General features: G+C 47.5%; 2 protein-coding genes and 1 long non-coding RNA gene across 6 annotated transcripts in view; 1 reads left to right on the top strand and 2 right to left on the bottom strand.

Moving 5' to 3' along the window:
* GGACT (gamma-glutamylamine cyclotransferase) overlaps positions 1–11,618 on the top strand; it is a 43,368-nt gene extending 31,750 nt beyond the window's left edge. The window contains exons 3-4 of one of the 2 annotated variants that reach the window (XM_027115892.1): positions 994–1,048; positions 10,347–11,618. In XM_027115892.1, the coding sequence (XP_026971693.1) occupies positions 996–1,048; positions 10,347–10,947 (654 nt within the window). In that variant the 5' untranslated portion in view covers positions 994–995 and the 3' untranslated portion in view covers positions 10,948–11,618. The remainder of the gene's footprint in view (positions 1–993; positions 1,049–10,346) is intronic. The other variant, XM_027115893.1, reaches the window with a different exon arrangement.
* Positions 9,065–12,788, bottom strand: LOC113625390 (uncharacterized). Of its 2 annotated transcripts, XR_003434653.1 has the most exons (4): positions 12,343–12,788; positions 11,992–12,129; positions 10,004–10,073; positions 9,065–9,592 (listed from the first exon to the last, which is right to left on the bottom strand). It is a non-coding gene; the product is annotated as an uncharacterized LOC113625390 (long non-coding RNA). The 2 variants fall into 2 exon arrangements; XR_003434652.1 differs by having other exon boundaries at positions 9,065–10,073.
* Positions 12,789–12,880: 92 nt separating this feature from the next.
* PCCA (propionyl-CoA carboxylase subunit alpha) overlaps positions 12,881–15,882 on the bottom strand; it is a 357,444-nt gene continuing 354,442 nt past the window's right edge. The window contains exon 22 of one of the 2 annotated variants that reach the window (XM_027115894.1): positions 12,881–13,198. In XM_027115894.1, coding sequence (XP_026971695.1) covers positions 13,130–13,198 — 69 coding nt within the window. In that variant the 3' untranslated portion in view covers positions 12,881–13,129. The remainder of the gene's footprint in view (positions 13,199–15,882) is intronic. The other variant, XM_027115896.1, reaches the window with a different exon arrangement.

Below are 15,882 nucleotides of genomic sequence, written 5' to 3' on the forward strand. Positions count from 1 at the left end.
TCTAAAATTAAGTCCTGCCTTTTATACTCTTGCCACCAGGTGGCTAAGAAAAAATATTAAGCAGGAAAACCCCAATAATTATGCGAAGGACTCATAATGACTTTCAATTTCTGCTTCAGCGATGAAATATGAAACTCTAGATGGACTGTGTTTCAGTAAGAAAACTGCTGAATAAGTGACAGAGGCATTTCAAGCAGTGCCAGGCCAGATGGACATTTCCATGAGTGTTTCTGTTTTCTTAAATATTGACAATGTTAAACTAACCAAATTTTGCTGAAATAAAACTTTTTGAGACTCTCTCTGAGCCTCTTCCACCTCTGGGCTGACCCCTGGATGTCCACATTATTCCTAACTAGTTGGGTTTGAGACAAGGGTTCAGCTTTTGGGCTTTAAGACTCCCAAGGGGAGGGTGACTAAGTCCTGATCACAGCAGGGCCTCCCAATCAGGAAAGTTGCTTGCAAAGGCATCGCTTGAGTTCATTTAGAATCAGTTCTAAAACCCAAAAGTAAAATGCATCAAGTTGAATGTTAATATATCTTGTATGTCTCTTCCACAGAGTCTTTTATTAATAAGATATTATAGGGAAATCTATGCATGGGGGGGGTGGTGACATAATAGGGTGGAAACGCCTTTAGGCTTTCTCTTCATGGAATGCACCTATTAAAGACAGCACCATGTGGCACCCCCCACCCCGTCCCACGTTGCTACGGCATCTTGAGATGGTGGATCTTGTCCGGTGAATTCAAAACCCAGTTTTGAATACAAAAACCAGTTTCCTCGCCGGTGCTCATGTGGCCACTCAACTTCTGTGCTTTCCACTTTGCCCTCCAGTTATCTAATTTATTAACTTTGACAAGTAACCTCTTGGTTGTACATGATTTTATTCACAATTCATTTTTCTGACTCAAAGTGAACATGAGTGCCTTAATCCTCTAATGGGACTTAATTGCTTGTTTCAGTGCTTAACTCTGATCCTTTCTCAATCCCCACAGGGATGAGGCTCTTCCTGAAGGATCTGTGTTTGTTGTTCAAAACACAATCAGAAAGGTAATGATGTTTTTCTTGTGAAAGGAGCCAGAAATGCAGAATATTAGTTTTCTATTACATAAGTAGTATTCTCAAACTAATATTATAAAGGATAAAATTCAGTAGATAAAATGTAGACAACTATAATTTGATCATTCTATGAGGCTACATTATTTCCTAGAAAAGTTTAAATTTTTATTGCCAGGTTTTGTTTTGTTTTTTTAATGGAAATAAGCTATCATCTTCTGTGGAAGAAAGTTACTGAACTGATTTTCTATAGAGTTGGAATCAACACCCTGTGGCTTAACCATGATCATTTCTATGTAATATCAATCACCTTCCCAGGTATTTGCTTTGGCTCTGAAAAATGAAGGCCACAACTAATGCTTGATACGGCTTGATTCCCTCTCCCATTTATTATGTAGAATGTTCTTTTTTGTTTTATTTATAAGGGGCTTCCTTGAGAAGAATATAAGCTAGTAGATATATAAGATCTTTATAAAGGAAGGAGTTGGGGTGGAGAACTTAGGCGGGAACAGCGTCAAGGGGAAAAGGGAATTAATTAACCTTCATCAGGTCCTGAGGCCTGACCCACAGTTGGCAGTCAGTAGTGATTAGCTCTTAGGGAGGCAGGATGAATGCAGTTTTAAAGAACAGGCATAGAAGTTCAGAGAGTTTAAATAACGTTCCCAGAGACCCACCGTTGTTTGTTAGGTGGTGGAGGTGGGAATTTGATTCAGGCCTGTCATTGTACCACAGTGTCCTTCTTTACACTTACGTGTGTGCACTGTGCCCTTTAATGGCCATCCAGCCCAATGATGTTCCCTGCAGGGGCTGGCCTGACCTGACCGTCAGTGTCCTAGAACAGGCCTACCTGGGAGCATCTACTTCACATTAAAGCAGAGATGCAACCGCTCCTGATGGGCACTCTTCAAGTTGCTCTGGAAAAGCCCAAATGGCTCACCTACAGCTGTTTCTATCCGTTATTTATTGAATCAAGTACTTGCATTTTATTCAAGACGCCAACCATAACCCATTGCCGTGGAAGGAACTACTACATGGCAGGAGGAGAATGGGGTGGAAGACAGACTGTAATGTATGAGCCTCAGAAGGTAGCATTCCCTTCTGCAGCGGCAGTGCTGCCCTCTCGTAGCCTGGCCCAGAGGTGTGTGTCAGGAGGGGCCCAGTGTGTTTGTTTCTGGCCTGAGTGAATCACAGGCATATTTTGAGTTAGCCCTGGCTGTGGTCTGAGCGGATCTGGCCAATGAAATAGTCTTTTCACATATTCTGATGGCTGTGACCTTCACAGCAGCCCTTGGAAATCAGCTGAACACGACGTACAAGGAACAGGAGTATAGGGCGATAAGGAACACGAAAAAGAAAAACTAAACCCAAAGCTAGCAGAGGAAGGAAATAATACAGATGAGAACAGAGGTGAATAGAGAAAAATCAATGAAACCAAGAGTTGATTTTCTTAAAAGAGCAACAAACTTTTTAACTAGATTAACTAAGAAAAAAGAGAAGATGCAAATAACTAAAAAATAAAGAACGTTAAAACCCATTTTACAAAAATATAAAGGATTGTAAGAGAATACTGTGAACAATTGTATGGCAACAAATTGGTAACCTAAATGAAATGGATAAATTCCTAGAAACACATACCTTACTAAGACTGAATCATGATGAAATCGAAAATCTGAACAGACCTATAACTAGTAAGAAGATTGACTCAGTAATCAAAAGTCTCTCCACAATGAAAATTCCAGAACCAGCTGGCTTCACTGGTGAAGTCTACCAAACATGTAAAGAGAATCAGCATGAGTTCTCCTCAAACTCTTCCCAAAAATTTAAAAGGAGGGAAACACTTCCAAACTCATTCAATGAGGCCAGCACAACTCTGATAACCGAAGGCAGAAGAAGACACTATAAGAAAAGTACAGACTAATATCTCTGACAAAGATTGATGCAAAAATTCTAAACAAAATACTAGCAAAGAGAATTCAATAACACAAAAGGATTATATACCATGACCAAGGGGGATTTATTGGAATGCAAGGATGGTTCAACATATGAAAATCAGTCAATATAGTACACTACTACCTTTTTTTTTTTTTTTTGCAGTACGCGGGCCTCTCACTGCTGTGGCCTCCTGCCGTGGAGCACAGGCTCCAGACGCATAGGCTCAGCAGCCATGGCTCACGGGCCCAGCCACTCCGCGGCATGTGGGATCCTCCCGGACCGGGGCATGAACCTGTGTCCCCTGCATCGGCGGGCGGACTCTCAACCACTGTGCCACCAGGGAAGCCCTATAGTACACTACTGTAACAGAATGAAGGGAAAAAAAAACTATCATCTCAATTGGTACAGAAAATCATTTGACAAGATTCAACACCACTTCATGGTAAAACACTTAAACTAGGAATAGAAGGAAATTACCTCAGCCTAATAAAGGCTGTATATGACAAGCCCATAGCTAACATCACACTTAATGGTGAAAAAGCTTTATAGATAGGGATGTTTGCTTTTACCACTTTTATTCAATATAGTGATAAAAGTTATACGTGGACAATCAGGCAAGAAAAAGTAATAAAAGACATCCAAATTGGAAAGGAAGAAGAAGGATTCTGTCTGTCCACATGATCTTATGTAGAAAATCCTAACATTTCTACAAGAAAACTATTAAAACTAGTAAATGAATTCAGCAAAGTTGCAGGGTACAAAATCAGTGTACAAAAGTCAGTTGCATTTCAATACATTAATGATGAACAATCCAAAAAAAGTTTTTTAAACAATTCCACTTACAATAACATCAAAAAGAATAAAATACTTAGGAAACTTAACCAAGGAGATGAAAGACTTGTACACTGAAAACTACAAAACATTGTTGAAAGAAATTAAATAGAAAGACCTCTTCATGGATTGGAAGACTTAATATTAAGATGTCAGTACCACCTAAACAGATTTAATGCTATTCTTGTCAAAATTCCCAATAGTGTTTCTTTCAGGAAAAAAAACCCCAAAAAAAAACCCATCCTGAAATTCATACGGAATTTCAAGGGACCCCAAGTGAGCAGAGCAATCTTGAGGAAAAAACAAAAAAACAGTAAAGTTGGAGGTCTCATATGTCCTGATTTCAAAACATACTGCAAAGCTACAGCAATCAAAACAGCATGATACTGACATTAAGACAGATATGTAGATCAATTGAACACAATAGAGAATGCAGAAATAAATCCTTAGATATATGGTCAAATGATTTTTGACAAAGGTGGAAAGACCAACAGGGAACAGATGGTCTTTTCAACAATTGGAAAACTAGATATTTATATGCAAAAGCATGAAGTTGGGTCCTTACTTTACACTGTATACAAAGATTAACTCAACATGGATAAAAGTGCTCAACGTAAGAGCTAAACTATAAAACTCTTAGGAGAAGACACAGGGCAAAAGCTTCATGACACTGGGCTTGGCAAGGGTTTCTTGGATATGACACCAGAATGACAGGCAATAAAAGCAAGAATTGGGTGACATCAAAATTTAAAACTTCTGTGCAGCAAAAAACACAATCAACAGAGTAAAAAGGTGACCTCAGCCTATGAAATGGGAGAAAATATTTGCAAATCATATATCTAATAAGAGGTTAATATCCAGAAGATACAGAGAACTCCAGTAACTCAACAAAGAAAAAAAGTCTGATTGAAAAACAGGCACCAGGGCTTCCCTGGTGGTACAGTGGTTAAGAATCCTCCTCCCAATGCAGGGGACATGGGTTCTAGCCCTGGTCAGGGAACTAGATCCCACATGCATGCCACAACTAAGAGTTTGCATGCCACAGCTAAGGAGCCAGTGAGCTGCAACTGAAGGAGCCGGCGAGCCACAACTTAAGGAGCCCTGCCTGCTGCAACTAAGACCCAGCGCAACCAAAATAAATAAAACAAAACAAAACAACAACAAAAGAAAAAACAGGCAAAGGACTTGAAGAGACATTTCTCCAAAGAAGATATGCAATGGCCAACATGAAAAGATGTTCAACATCACTAATCATTACAGAAATGCAAATTAAGACTCACGATGAAACAAAATGAAAAGACAGCCCACAGCATGGGAGAAAATATTTGCAAACGAAGTGACCAACAAGGGAATTAATCTCCAAAATATACAACAGCTCGGGCTTCCCTGGTGGCGCAGTGGTTGAGGGTCCACCTGCCGATGCAGGGGACACGGGTTCGTGCCCCGGTCCGGGAGGATCCCACATGCCGTGGAGCGGCTGTGCCCGTGGGCCATGGCCGCTGGGCCTGCGCGTCTGGAGCCTGTTGCTCCGCAGCAGGAGAGGCCACGGCGGTGAGAGGCCCGCGTACCGCAAAAAAAACAAAACAACAACAACAAAATACAACAGCTCATGCAGCTCAATATCAAAAAAACAAACAACCCGATCAATAAATGGGCAGAAGACCTAAATAGACACTCAAAAGGAGACATACACGTGGCCAAAAAGCACATGAAACGATGCTCAACGTTGGTAATCACAGAAATGCAAATCAAAACTATTATGAGGTATCACCTCACACAGGTCAGAATGGCCATCATCGAAAAGTCTGCAAATAATAAATGCTGGAGAGGGTGTGGAGAAAAGGGAACCCCCCTTACACTGCTGGCAGGAATGTAAATTGGTAGAACCACTATGGAGAACAGTATGGAGGTTCCTTAAAAGCTAAAAATAGAACTACTATATGATCCAGCAATCCCACTCCTGGGCATATATCCAAAGAAAACCATAATTCGAAAAGATACATGCACCCCAGTGTTCACTGCAGCACTATTTACAATAGCCAAGACATGAAAGCAACCTAAATGTCCATCGACAGATGAATGGATAAAAAAGATGTAGTATGTATATACAATGGAATATTACTCAGCCATAGAAAAGAACGAAATAATGCCATTTGCAGCAACATGGATGGACCAAGAGATGATCATACTAAGTGAAGTAAATCAGAAAGAGAAAGACATATATAATATCACTCATGTGGACTCTCATTTAAAAAAATGATACAAATGAACTTATTTACAAAACAGAAAAACACTCACAGATTTCAAAAACATTATGGTTACCAAAGGGGAAACGGGGGGGGGGCATAAATTAGGAGTTTGGGATTAACATACACACACTACTATATATAAAATAGATAACCAACAAGGACCTACTGTATAGCACAGGGAACTCCTCAATATTCTGTAATAACCAATATGGGTAAAGAATCTGAAAAAGAATGAATATATGAATATGTATAACTGAATCACTTTGCTGTACACCTGAAACTAACACAACATTGTAAATCAACTATACTCCAATAAAAAAAATTTAAAAAAACCCACAGTGAAATACCACCCCACACCCTTTAGGATGGCCACTATAAAAAAAGAGAGAGAGAGAAGGGAGGAAGGGAGGAAATAAGTACCAGTGGGGATGTGGAGAAATTGGAACCCTTGTGCACTGTAGGTGGGAGTGTAAACTGGCCGTCACCAGCCTCTCTGGTCCCCAGAGTTGCTACATTACTGGCTTTCTCTTGGCGACACACTCCCGTCTCCGGTACCCTAGTGAACTCTTCTCACCACCCGTCTAAGCAAGCAGCTCCTGAGGCACTGCTGCTTCCTGTCCCACGTCGAGCCTCCAGAAGGACACAGTGGCCGAGCCAGGGCCCCGTGAGGGAAGGCCCGGTGGTGCAGTGGCGCGAGGAACAGGCTCCTTTATCCCCGCTCTGTCCCTAAAGGCCACTCCCCGTGACCCATGAAGACAACAGATGGGAGAGGGCAACGAGATTCTGGAAGATAGATAGAGAGATGAGTGCTGGCTGACTCAGCAGCCTCGAGACACCGGAAACCTAAATCCCTGCTGGGGAGCCCGCCAGCAGCGCCCCGGACGCCAGGGAAGCTCCCACTGCTGCCCTGTAGTCGTGTGAGGGCGGGGTGAGGGGTGGAAAAGGAGGAGGGGGCCGTTTGAGCAGGAAGCAGAGACCCCGACCGTCCCTCTGCCCAGCAGGGCAAGGGTGGGTTACTGTTGGGAGAAGCTTAGCAGGAAGTCTGGTGTCGGGAGGACCAGGCCCAGCCAAGGGTGCAGGCGAGGGGCACCCTAAAGAAAGACGGGGAGGGAGAGGAGTCCACATTCCTGTGGATTCCATTATCCAGCCCTCACGCCAGGCCGGCCAGTCGACAGGCTCCCCCTCACACACAGCTTCCTGCATGGTGTCCCACTTTCCACGTGAAAGGCCAGCCAAGGATACTGAGATGCTTGAAGAAAACCTCTTAAAGAAACATAAAACAAGGAGAAGAGAGGAATTTAAGAGAAGTAGAGGCAATACTGGGAAAGATAAACTTAAAACCCCTCCAAATTCATGATGAGGAGAGATGGGATTATGCTGAGAAAGAACTGGATGCTGACGAAATGAGGGAACAGGAAAAAGATCTTGGAAATAAATATGGTGGCAAAAATATTTTTCAAAATAATAGAAGTGCTGGAAGATAATAGACTACAAAAAGAAAAGTGGGAGATTAATCCAGGATATGCAACATCTGAGTTCTGGAGACCCAGAAAGAGAACAGGAAGGAAGGAGAGGGAAGAAAATTCCTAGGACCCAAGATAATGAGTCTTCAGATGGAAGTTTCTGGCACAATGAATGAAAAAATCCCACATGGAGACTCCTTATTATAGAACCTCACAATCCAAGGGCGAAAAGAAGCCCCTAGGAGCCTCCAGAGAAGAACCTGAGTCCCGTACAAGTGGTTGTGGGTCCCAATGGCCCTGGATGTCTCAGCATGAACGGGAGCATCAGAAGACAAGGAAGAAACGACTTCAAAATTCTGGAAGAAAGCAGTGAGAAATCTCACCTAGTTACACTGTTAAGTGAGGTTGGGAAAGAACAAGCTTCAGTAAAATGAGGGAGTCAACCAAGAAGGGGCCGTGGGACGCAGGGACAGGGCTCTGGGAGAAGCGTGGGATGCACTGCAGACCAGGCTGGAGCAGGGAGGCCGCCGGGAGCCACAGCTCCCGGGAGGAATGGAAGCCGCGGGGGGTCAGGGCCGAAAGGGTTCCTCAGGTGCCTTCAGAAAACATGAGGCCGGAGGCTGTCAGAGGAACTGGAGCAAAGCGCAAAAAAGGAAAAAAGGCCGAAGTAATTTTCAATTCCAAAAAAAACAAGAAGTCCAAGAAAGGAAATTAATCATAGTACACTATGTGCCTTATCTGAGAACAGTGTCTACATAGTCTTAATGCTGAACTGAATATGGATTTGACCAAAAATTGTGATGTGAGCCTATTGGAGGAATGTGGGGCGAGAGGCAGGCGCCAGGCTCTATAGCAGGAACGTCTGACGCAGCCTTACCGAGTGGGCGGGACCGGCCCCGGGTGTCAACTCCTGCACCACCACAGCAGTCCTCCAGGCAGGTGGCTGTCTGCCTCCTCTGACAGTCCAGGAAGCCGGGGCACAGAGAGGTTAAGTTGTTTGCCTAAAGTCACACAGCTAATAAGTGGCAGAGCCAGGATTTCAACCCAGGGAAGTTGGTTCTAAAGTCTGTGCTTTAAACCGCTGTGCTCACCTGCTTTGGGTAGGAAGGCAGACAATTTAAGACATCGGGAAGCAGCGGTATAACCAACAACGTGGAGGCAAATACCAAATGCAACAACATTTCAGGGGCTTAAACAGGTCTCTTCAAGGGAGTGGGAATGGGTAGGGATTTTAGTTTCCTTGTGAAGTTATTTGACTTTATCTTACGGACACGTGTTGCTTTAAAATCTAATCAAAGGGCGGGGACACGAGAGCACCAGCGATCAGGAGTGACGAGCAATGTGATACCTCCAGTGTCAACTGGTCTGGCCCCGGCCCAGCTGTGTGGCCTCAGTCCTCACCAACCCGAGACTCGGCCTTGAGGGACTGGGCCGTTTCGCTGAGCTCTCAACTCTTCACGTTCTGGTAGCGAACAAGGCAAGCAGTGGTTTAGAGAACATGCGCCACGAAGAGAGCCAACCAGGGTGATGGAGGGCTGTGGTGGGTGCCGCTCAGGGAGGGTGTCACCTGGAAAGGGAGGCAAGGGCTCACGGCCACAGGCCCCAACAGGCTGAGCCCTGGAGAGTGTGTGGCCAGGCCCCTGGGGGCTGCACGGGGACAGGCCGGAGGGACCAGGCAGCGGGCCCACCAGGGTTCTGGGGGACGGTCCCGGCGAGGGTGGGAGCCGTGCATCCCACTTTGACCTGGAGTTGTTACTGCCAGAACATGCTGGAAGGCGGATGCAAGTGTGGGAGAGGGAAGGCGGGGCTGGCTGGGCTCCTGCCCACCCTAGGCCCCCCGCTCCATCTCTCCATCCTCCCAGGCACGCCCTCCCGCAGCAGCAGTGGGCCTGCCGCCTCCTCGGCCCCTGCACCTCCGAGTCCGGGCTCTCCTCATTCACAGCTTGACTTGCATACCTGGGCAGCCGCCGCTTAAGCCTCACCACTCCGATCTGCCCTTCCTCTGCTGTCAGTCACTACAACGAGAGCTCCCATCCCGTCTCTGTCCTGCTGAAGGCTGGCGGCTGAGACCGAGGCGGCAGAGAGGAAGGGTCGGCCCGAGTGGGCAGCTGTGATGGCCTGTGGGCACCACCCATCCTCCCTGGACGCCCTGAGGAGGTGGGGCGAGGCCCAGACCCCCAGACCAGCCCGTGTTTGCTGGGAAGAAAGTCGAGTCCTGTGAGTTAAGTGTGACTTCTCCAAGGGCCACTTGGCCATGTGACTGGCGGCAGAGCCTGCTTGGCACACCGGGGCCATGTCCCTCGGTGTCTGAAGGGCTGGGGGCAAGCGGGGCAGCTAGATGCCAGGCTTGGAAGAGGGGCCCATACATTTAACTTTTCGTTTCCATTTTTGTTTGAGTCACTTTTACACAAATCACTTTGGTCGGTTATGTAATAATCTGTGGCCCAGACCCAGGAAGGGGGGTAAATATTTACCTTCTCTCTCACTGGAGACATGGTCGGTCGCTGGGCTGAGTCACAGGGAGGCAGTGTCACCCTCTAGGACCTTGAAGAAGGAAGGAACACAGAAAGGTGCAGCTAACGTTTTGCTGCGTCTTGCCAGGGCCAGAATGTAAATTTAGTGCTGAAACCGGAATTCTCTTTGGTAGCCGATGACAGGTGATTATTCATGTATATAAATATACACGTGTGTGTGTGTGTATATATATATATGTTTCTATTTGCTTATCGTTATTTTTACTTTTCTGTAATATTTACTGTTTAAAGTCCTCTTAAAGAGACTGAAAACTAACTGCTCTACAAAACCGCACTTCTACAGGGCTTGCCGCCACGACGGGCTGCCTCATCTGACACGAGTCGCTCTTCCTGGAACCCTGCCTGGGAAGGGTGTCGTCTGGTCGGGAGTGGAGGCCCGGGGCGAGGCCACCCGTTTCCCCGCCGCGTGGGACCTGTGCGTCCGTCCTCGCTCGCTCGCAGCTCCCGGCTGCATGGCCCACGTGTTCGTGTACGGGACCCTGAAGACGGGCCAGCCCAACCACCGGGTCCTGCTGGAGAGCGCCCACGGTCGCGCGGCCTTCCGGGGCTGGGGTCGCACGGTCGAGCCGTACCCGCTGGTGATCGCGGGGCAGCGCAACATCCCGTGGCTGCTGAACCTGCCGGGCCAGGGGCGCCGAGTGGCTGGGGAGGTCTACGCCGTGGACGAGCAGATGCTGCGCTTTCTGGACGAGTTCGAAGGCTGCCCGGACATGTACCAGCGCACCCGGGTGACAGTCGCTGTTGAGGGGGCGGGCGGGACCCTACAGTGCTTCGTGTACAGCACGGCCACCTACCCGCCCGAGTGGGTCCACCTCCCGTACCACGACGATTACGACTCACAGGGGGAGCACGGGCTTCGCTATAGTCCGCGGGAAAGCAGATGAGAAGTGCGAGGGGAACGGCCGCCCGAGGACCGAGAGCCTGGTGGTTGGAAGATGGCCTCACTGGTCCGCACTCACTGAATGCAAAAGCCCGAGAACACCCTTTGAAACAAACATTTATAAATCTCTATGGGGGGTGGGGGGGTGGGGCAGCCGATTTCCCAAATAATTCTGACATGACTAATAACAAGATTGTTTCCTGAAATCTGTCTTGCTGATGCTGCTTTATTGCTTGCTGCTTAAAGAGCATCATGGGCTTGAACGTACTGGATGAGAAAAACTCAGAATTTTAATTCCCCTAAATGACATTTTGAAAACTCATGTTACGCTTTTATTATGTTGGTGTTTTTTGTTTTTTCCTTTGCTTTGCTTTAGTTTGAAGATAACATTTAAAATGAATATAAAGACTTTGTGTGGCAGCTAGATTTTAACAGCCCTGCTCTATCAGTTCTGCCTGACCTGTAGCACTGAGAAATTTTTTTAAAGTTGATTTTAGGCGTCTCAATGTAATAAAAGAACCTCAAGAAAAACACGCTGTATTTTAGAGTACTTCTGAATATATATAACATCATTCTTCATAATTTTCAGATCAGGCTTATTACAGAGATTATTAAAGATCATTTAAGGTTAAACTAGATGTTTTGGGAAATCAAATATTAAAAGCATTGGTGCTATTGTTGGCCCTCTTTTTAAGTCTCCTTATTTGGTAGAAGGTTCTTTTCATTCTCATCTAGCAAAATAGCAAGCGCCCACTTGCTGGCAGAGCAGCTGAACAGCCCAGTTTCAGACGGAAGCTCACGGGAGCGCAGGGCAAGGCGCGGTCCCTGCCCCCACAAGTGAGCAGCGTTTGGGGGCGGGCCTTTTGGAGAAGAACCAACACATTAGTAATTTGTTTTTCAGGCCTGACAGAAAGCTTCGCTTCCAAATACAAACAGCACCTAAAATAATTTTAGCAAGGCACGAAGTACCAATTACTACCCACCTCCATCTGATAATCTGTCAGGGTTAGAGTCAAATCAGCGTAGGACTCTGCCTCTACTTCCTTACCAGCAAAGTACGAAATGTATTCTGCGAATTTCAGAACCAGGTGAAAACGCAGCGGCTGGTTCCGAGTTAAGCTCGTTCTCCACTGGGAGAGCTCACTCGCTCTTCAACTTAACGGTAGACTGTGATCTGTAACTGCATCTGCCACAAAAGCATGACCGTGATTTTTAGCCCTTTTTTCTTAATTGGAAACTTGCTTCACAAAAACACAGAAAGGCGAGTATGGATGTCAGCTGATGAGTTGTGGCAGCCCCGCCCACCACCACTGGGCCAGGGGAGCCCCGAGTGGTACCCGCACCGGTGCCCCGGGACGGGGAAGGGGGTCGCCCCTGGGGACTCGGGGTCCACACTCACCGTTAGAGCCACACAGGAGGGATTTCCAGGACCATCATCTGCGCTGTCTGGGCTTCGGGAGGTTATGAACGACCAGAAGCAGGAGTTAGGTCCTCAAGCAGGATGAAGCAGGTAATCAGGTTACAAAGTGGCAAATGCTAACAACGAAACTGAGGGCCAAGAACTGGGATTTATATAAATTTTTAAAAAGGATCCTGATGAAACACTAGTATTTAAAGTCTACTGGCACAGCCCATAGCCTCTTATGTATATTGTCTTCATTCAAAAAAAGGGCAAACTAATATTTAGACAAATGTTCAGTTTTATTGATTTAATTTTGACACTAGGAAATCTCACAGCAGAAGTACAAATCTTTTTTTTGTTGTTTTTTTTTGCGGTATGCGGGCCTCTCACTGTTGTGGCCTCTCCCGCTGCGGAGCACAGGCTCCGGACGCGCAGGCTCAGTGGCCATGGCTCACGGGCCCAGACGCTCCGCGGCATGTGGGACCTTCCCAGACTGGGGCACGAACCTGCGTCCCCTGCATCGGCAGGCAGACTCTCAACCACTGCGCTGCCAGGGAAGCCCAGAAGTACAAATCTTATGTACAAGTATTTATATATCAATAAAAATTTCCATTGGTGATTTTTTGGCAGAATGTTGGTCTTGACTATATGTGGAATAAATATGACCATGTAAAATCTGCTACACAGGGGTGTTCCTGCAAAACGCTTGAATAAATTGAGTGTGAAATAACAATAATACGAATGGCTAATTAAATCGGGTGATGACTGAAAGGCTATAAATACTTCATTCCAGTTCCACTAGCAGATCTCCTTCTCCAACTGTGTCTCCAGCTTTACAATGCACCGATTTCACCTTGAATTAAAAAAAAAAGGGGGGAGGAGGGTAAGAATTATTAACTAGACCAGGAGGAAGCAATCTCGTCATCCATTTCTGGACATGAAGGGAGAGCCTGGCGGGCTTTGGAGCAGACAGAACATTCGGAGGTAGGGCGTCCATCATAGGGGACCTCGAGCACAGGGACGTCCTCGCTGCCGCCGTGGGCTGTGAGTCGCCACCTTCCCCTCCTTATCTTTGTCGGTCCTAAAAGCTGCTGGTCGCAGGGCATCTGTGCTGTCCTTTGCACAGGGTGCCCTCGGGGGTCTCAGCTGGCAGTGATTATGCTGGATGAGTCTCCACACCCGGGAGAGTTAATGGTGTACTTAGTGTTAAACAGACAAACCCATTCACAATTATACAGGAGTCAAAACAGGTACTAATTAACAGGAGAAATTCCCTAGCCTGACCAGAAGCCTCCTTCTGAAGGGAAATGAAATTCCTCAGAGAACAAGCGCTGCTCTTGGCGGCGCGACGTGGGGCAGGCACTGGGCTCCCGTGACGCTGCCTCCGTGCCCTTTCACTCCACTGATTTCTCCCGATTTTAGTCAACTTTTGCTTTCCCAAATTTGTGTTCACTTTTAAAACTAGAGACAGTCATTTGACTTGGAAGTTCTTGCTGGGGCATGAAGATGAATGATGATGGGTTGGAAGTTAACTGGCCGTCTGGGCAAGTGGCAAACAGGAAAAGTGGAGAGACGTGGGGTTGGGTGCCCTGGCCTGTGTCCCCGCGTCTCTGCCATGAGCCAGCAGCAGCGAGAAGGGCCTTCTCCCCTCGAGTTCCAGCCCGGGGTCTCTCGGGACCAAGAGAAGCTGTGCAGTGACACTTGAAAGGCCTCGTTCCACAGGAGCTATTTGCACTGAAGTGGCCGCTTTTTATGATCTGAAGCCGCCGGTGTTTTTACAGGATGTATTTGTCATGATGCTGCGATTCCAGAGTGGAGGACCTGCTTCCACTGTGAACAGGCCCCCGGGAGGAGAACTGGCCTCTCAAAGCAAAAACTGCCAGCCCCAGGCTCAGGGGCCCGGTCCTCCCTGCCCTGTGGGGCAGGGCCAACGTGCAAGTTCACCCAGAGCCCATCACCACCCTGACAGCACCAGGGCCTCCCCAGGAGACCCAGGCCCCGAGGACATAGACCACGCAGACGGGGAGGGAGCTAAGGCCATGTTCACTTTGGCGTCAGTGCCTCAGTCCAGCACACGGGCCGCTGGTGCATCTGACGTATATTCTGGGCCCCCAAACGAGGCCAAGTGCTCGTCACAGAGGGGAAAGCTCATGACAGTAATGCAGCGTAAATGCTGACTAACCCCAAGGGACAAACAGAACAATTTTTACAAGAGCAGAAACCAACACTTTGTTCATTTCTTAAAGGGTCATCAGGTATGAAAAGCAGGATTCCCCCGAAGCTGCAGAGCATGCCAATCTCCTCTCCCAAACCCCGAGGAGACTGGGTGCAGCCGTCTGATGCCCCTCCATCCTGGTCACACGCTGGGCCTCTGCCCTCCTGGCTGGGGCTGGACTGGGGCGTCCCCCTCGGCCTGTTCTCTGAACATCGGTTTCATTTCCTTTGGGGCAGGCAACTGGAGGCTGTGTCTCTCTGATGCAGACTTCACTGGCAGCTGACAGTACCTTCTGCCAGGACACCCACTGTCCCCAAGGCTCAATCGCGCCTTCCAGGCATGGCCACAGTGCAGGACACAGCCAACCTACACTGCTGTCCCCACCCCACCTGACCTGCCCTGTCTCTCCTCGCTCCACTGTGTGGTACTTTCAAACCAAACCATCCTTCAGAAAAGGATCGTTCTGCTACAAGTGGTGCCTTTCTAGTCGCAGGAAGAATAATGAAGTTATTGCTTAAAAAGACTTTTCTATTTCCTTCAATGAGAAAATTCATTTAAGAAGTTTTACTCTTAACAGATGTCAGTACTAATACATCTTTTTTTCCTCCCTAAATCGTTAGGTCCCACGCGTGGATGTGGGTCTTTCAGCTTTTTTTTTTTTTTTTTTAAATTTATTACCCAGGGATTCCCTGGTGGCGCAGTGGTTGAGAGTCCGCCTGCTGATGCAGGGGACACGGGTTCGTGCCCCGGTCCGGGAAGATCCCACATGCCGCGGAGCGGCTGGGCCCGTGAGCTATGGCCGCTGAGCCTGCGCGTCCGGGGCCTGTGCTCCGCAACGGGAGAGGCCACAGCAGTGAGAGGCCCGCGTACCGCAAAAAAAAAAAAAAAAAAAAAATTTATTACCCATTTACTTATTTTTGGCTGTGCCGGTTCTTCGTTGTGGTATGCGGGATCTTTAGTTGCAGCATGCGGACTCTTAGTTGCGGCATGCAAGCAGGATCTAGTTCCCCAACCGGGGATCGAACCCGGGCCTCCCGCACTGGGAACACAGAGTCTTACCCACTGGACCACGAGGGAAGTCCCCCTTTCAGCTCATCTTGATCTAAAAGCGAATTGTTCTCTTTGTGGAGAAATTATCTTGAAAAGTTGCATTAACTTTTTTTTTTTTTGCGGTACACGGCTCTCTCCCTGTTGTGGCCTCTCCCGTTGCAGAGCACAGGCTCCGGACGCGCAGGCTCAGCGGCCATGGCTCACGGGCCCAGCCGCTCCACGGCATGTGGGATCTTCCCGGACCGGGGCACGAACCCGTGTCCCCTGCATCG

The sequence above is a fragment of the Aethalodelphis obliquidens genome, unplaced genomic scaffold (genome assembly GCF_003676395.1).
Source record: "Aethalodelphis obliquidens isolate GAN/ISIS:26980383/991018 unplaced genomic scaffold, ASM367639v1 scaffold15, whole genome shotgun sequence".
NCBI lineage: Eukaryota > Metazoa > Chordata > Mammalia > Artiodactyla > Delphinidae > Aethalodelphis > Aethalodelphis obliquidens.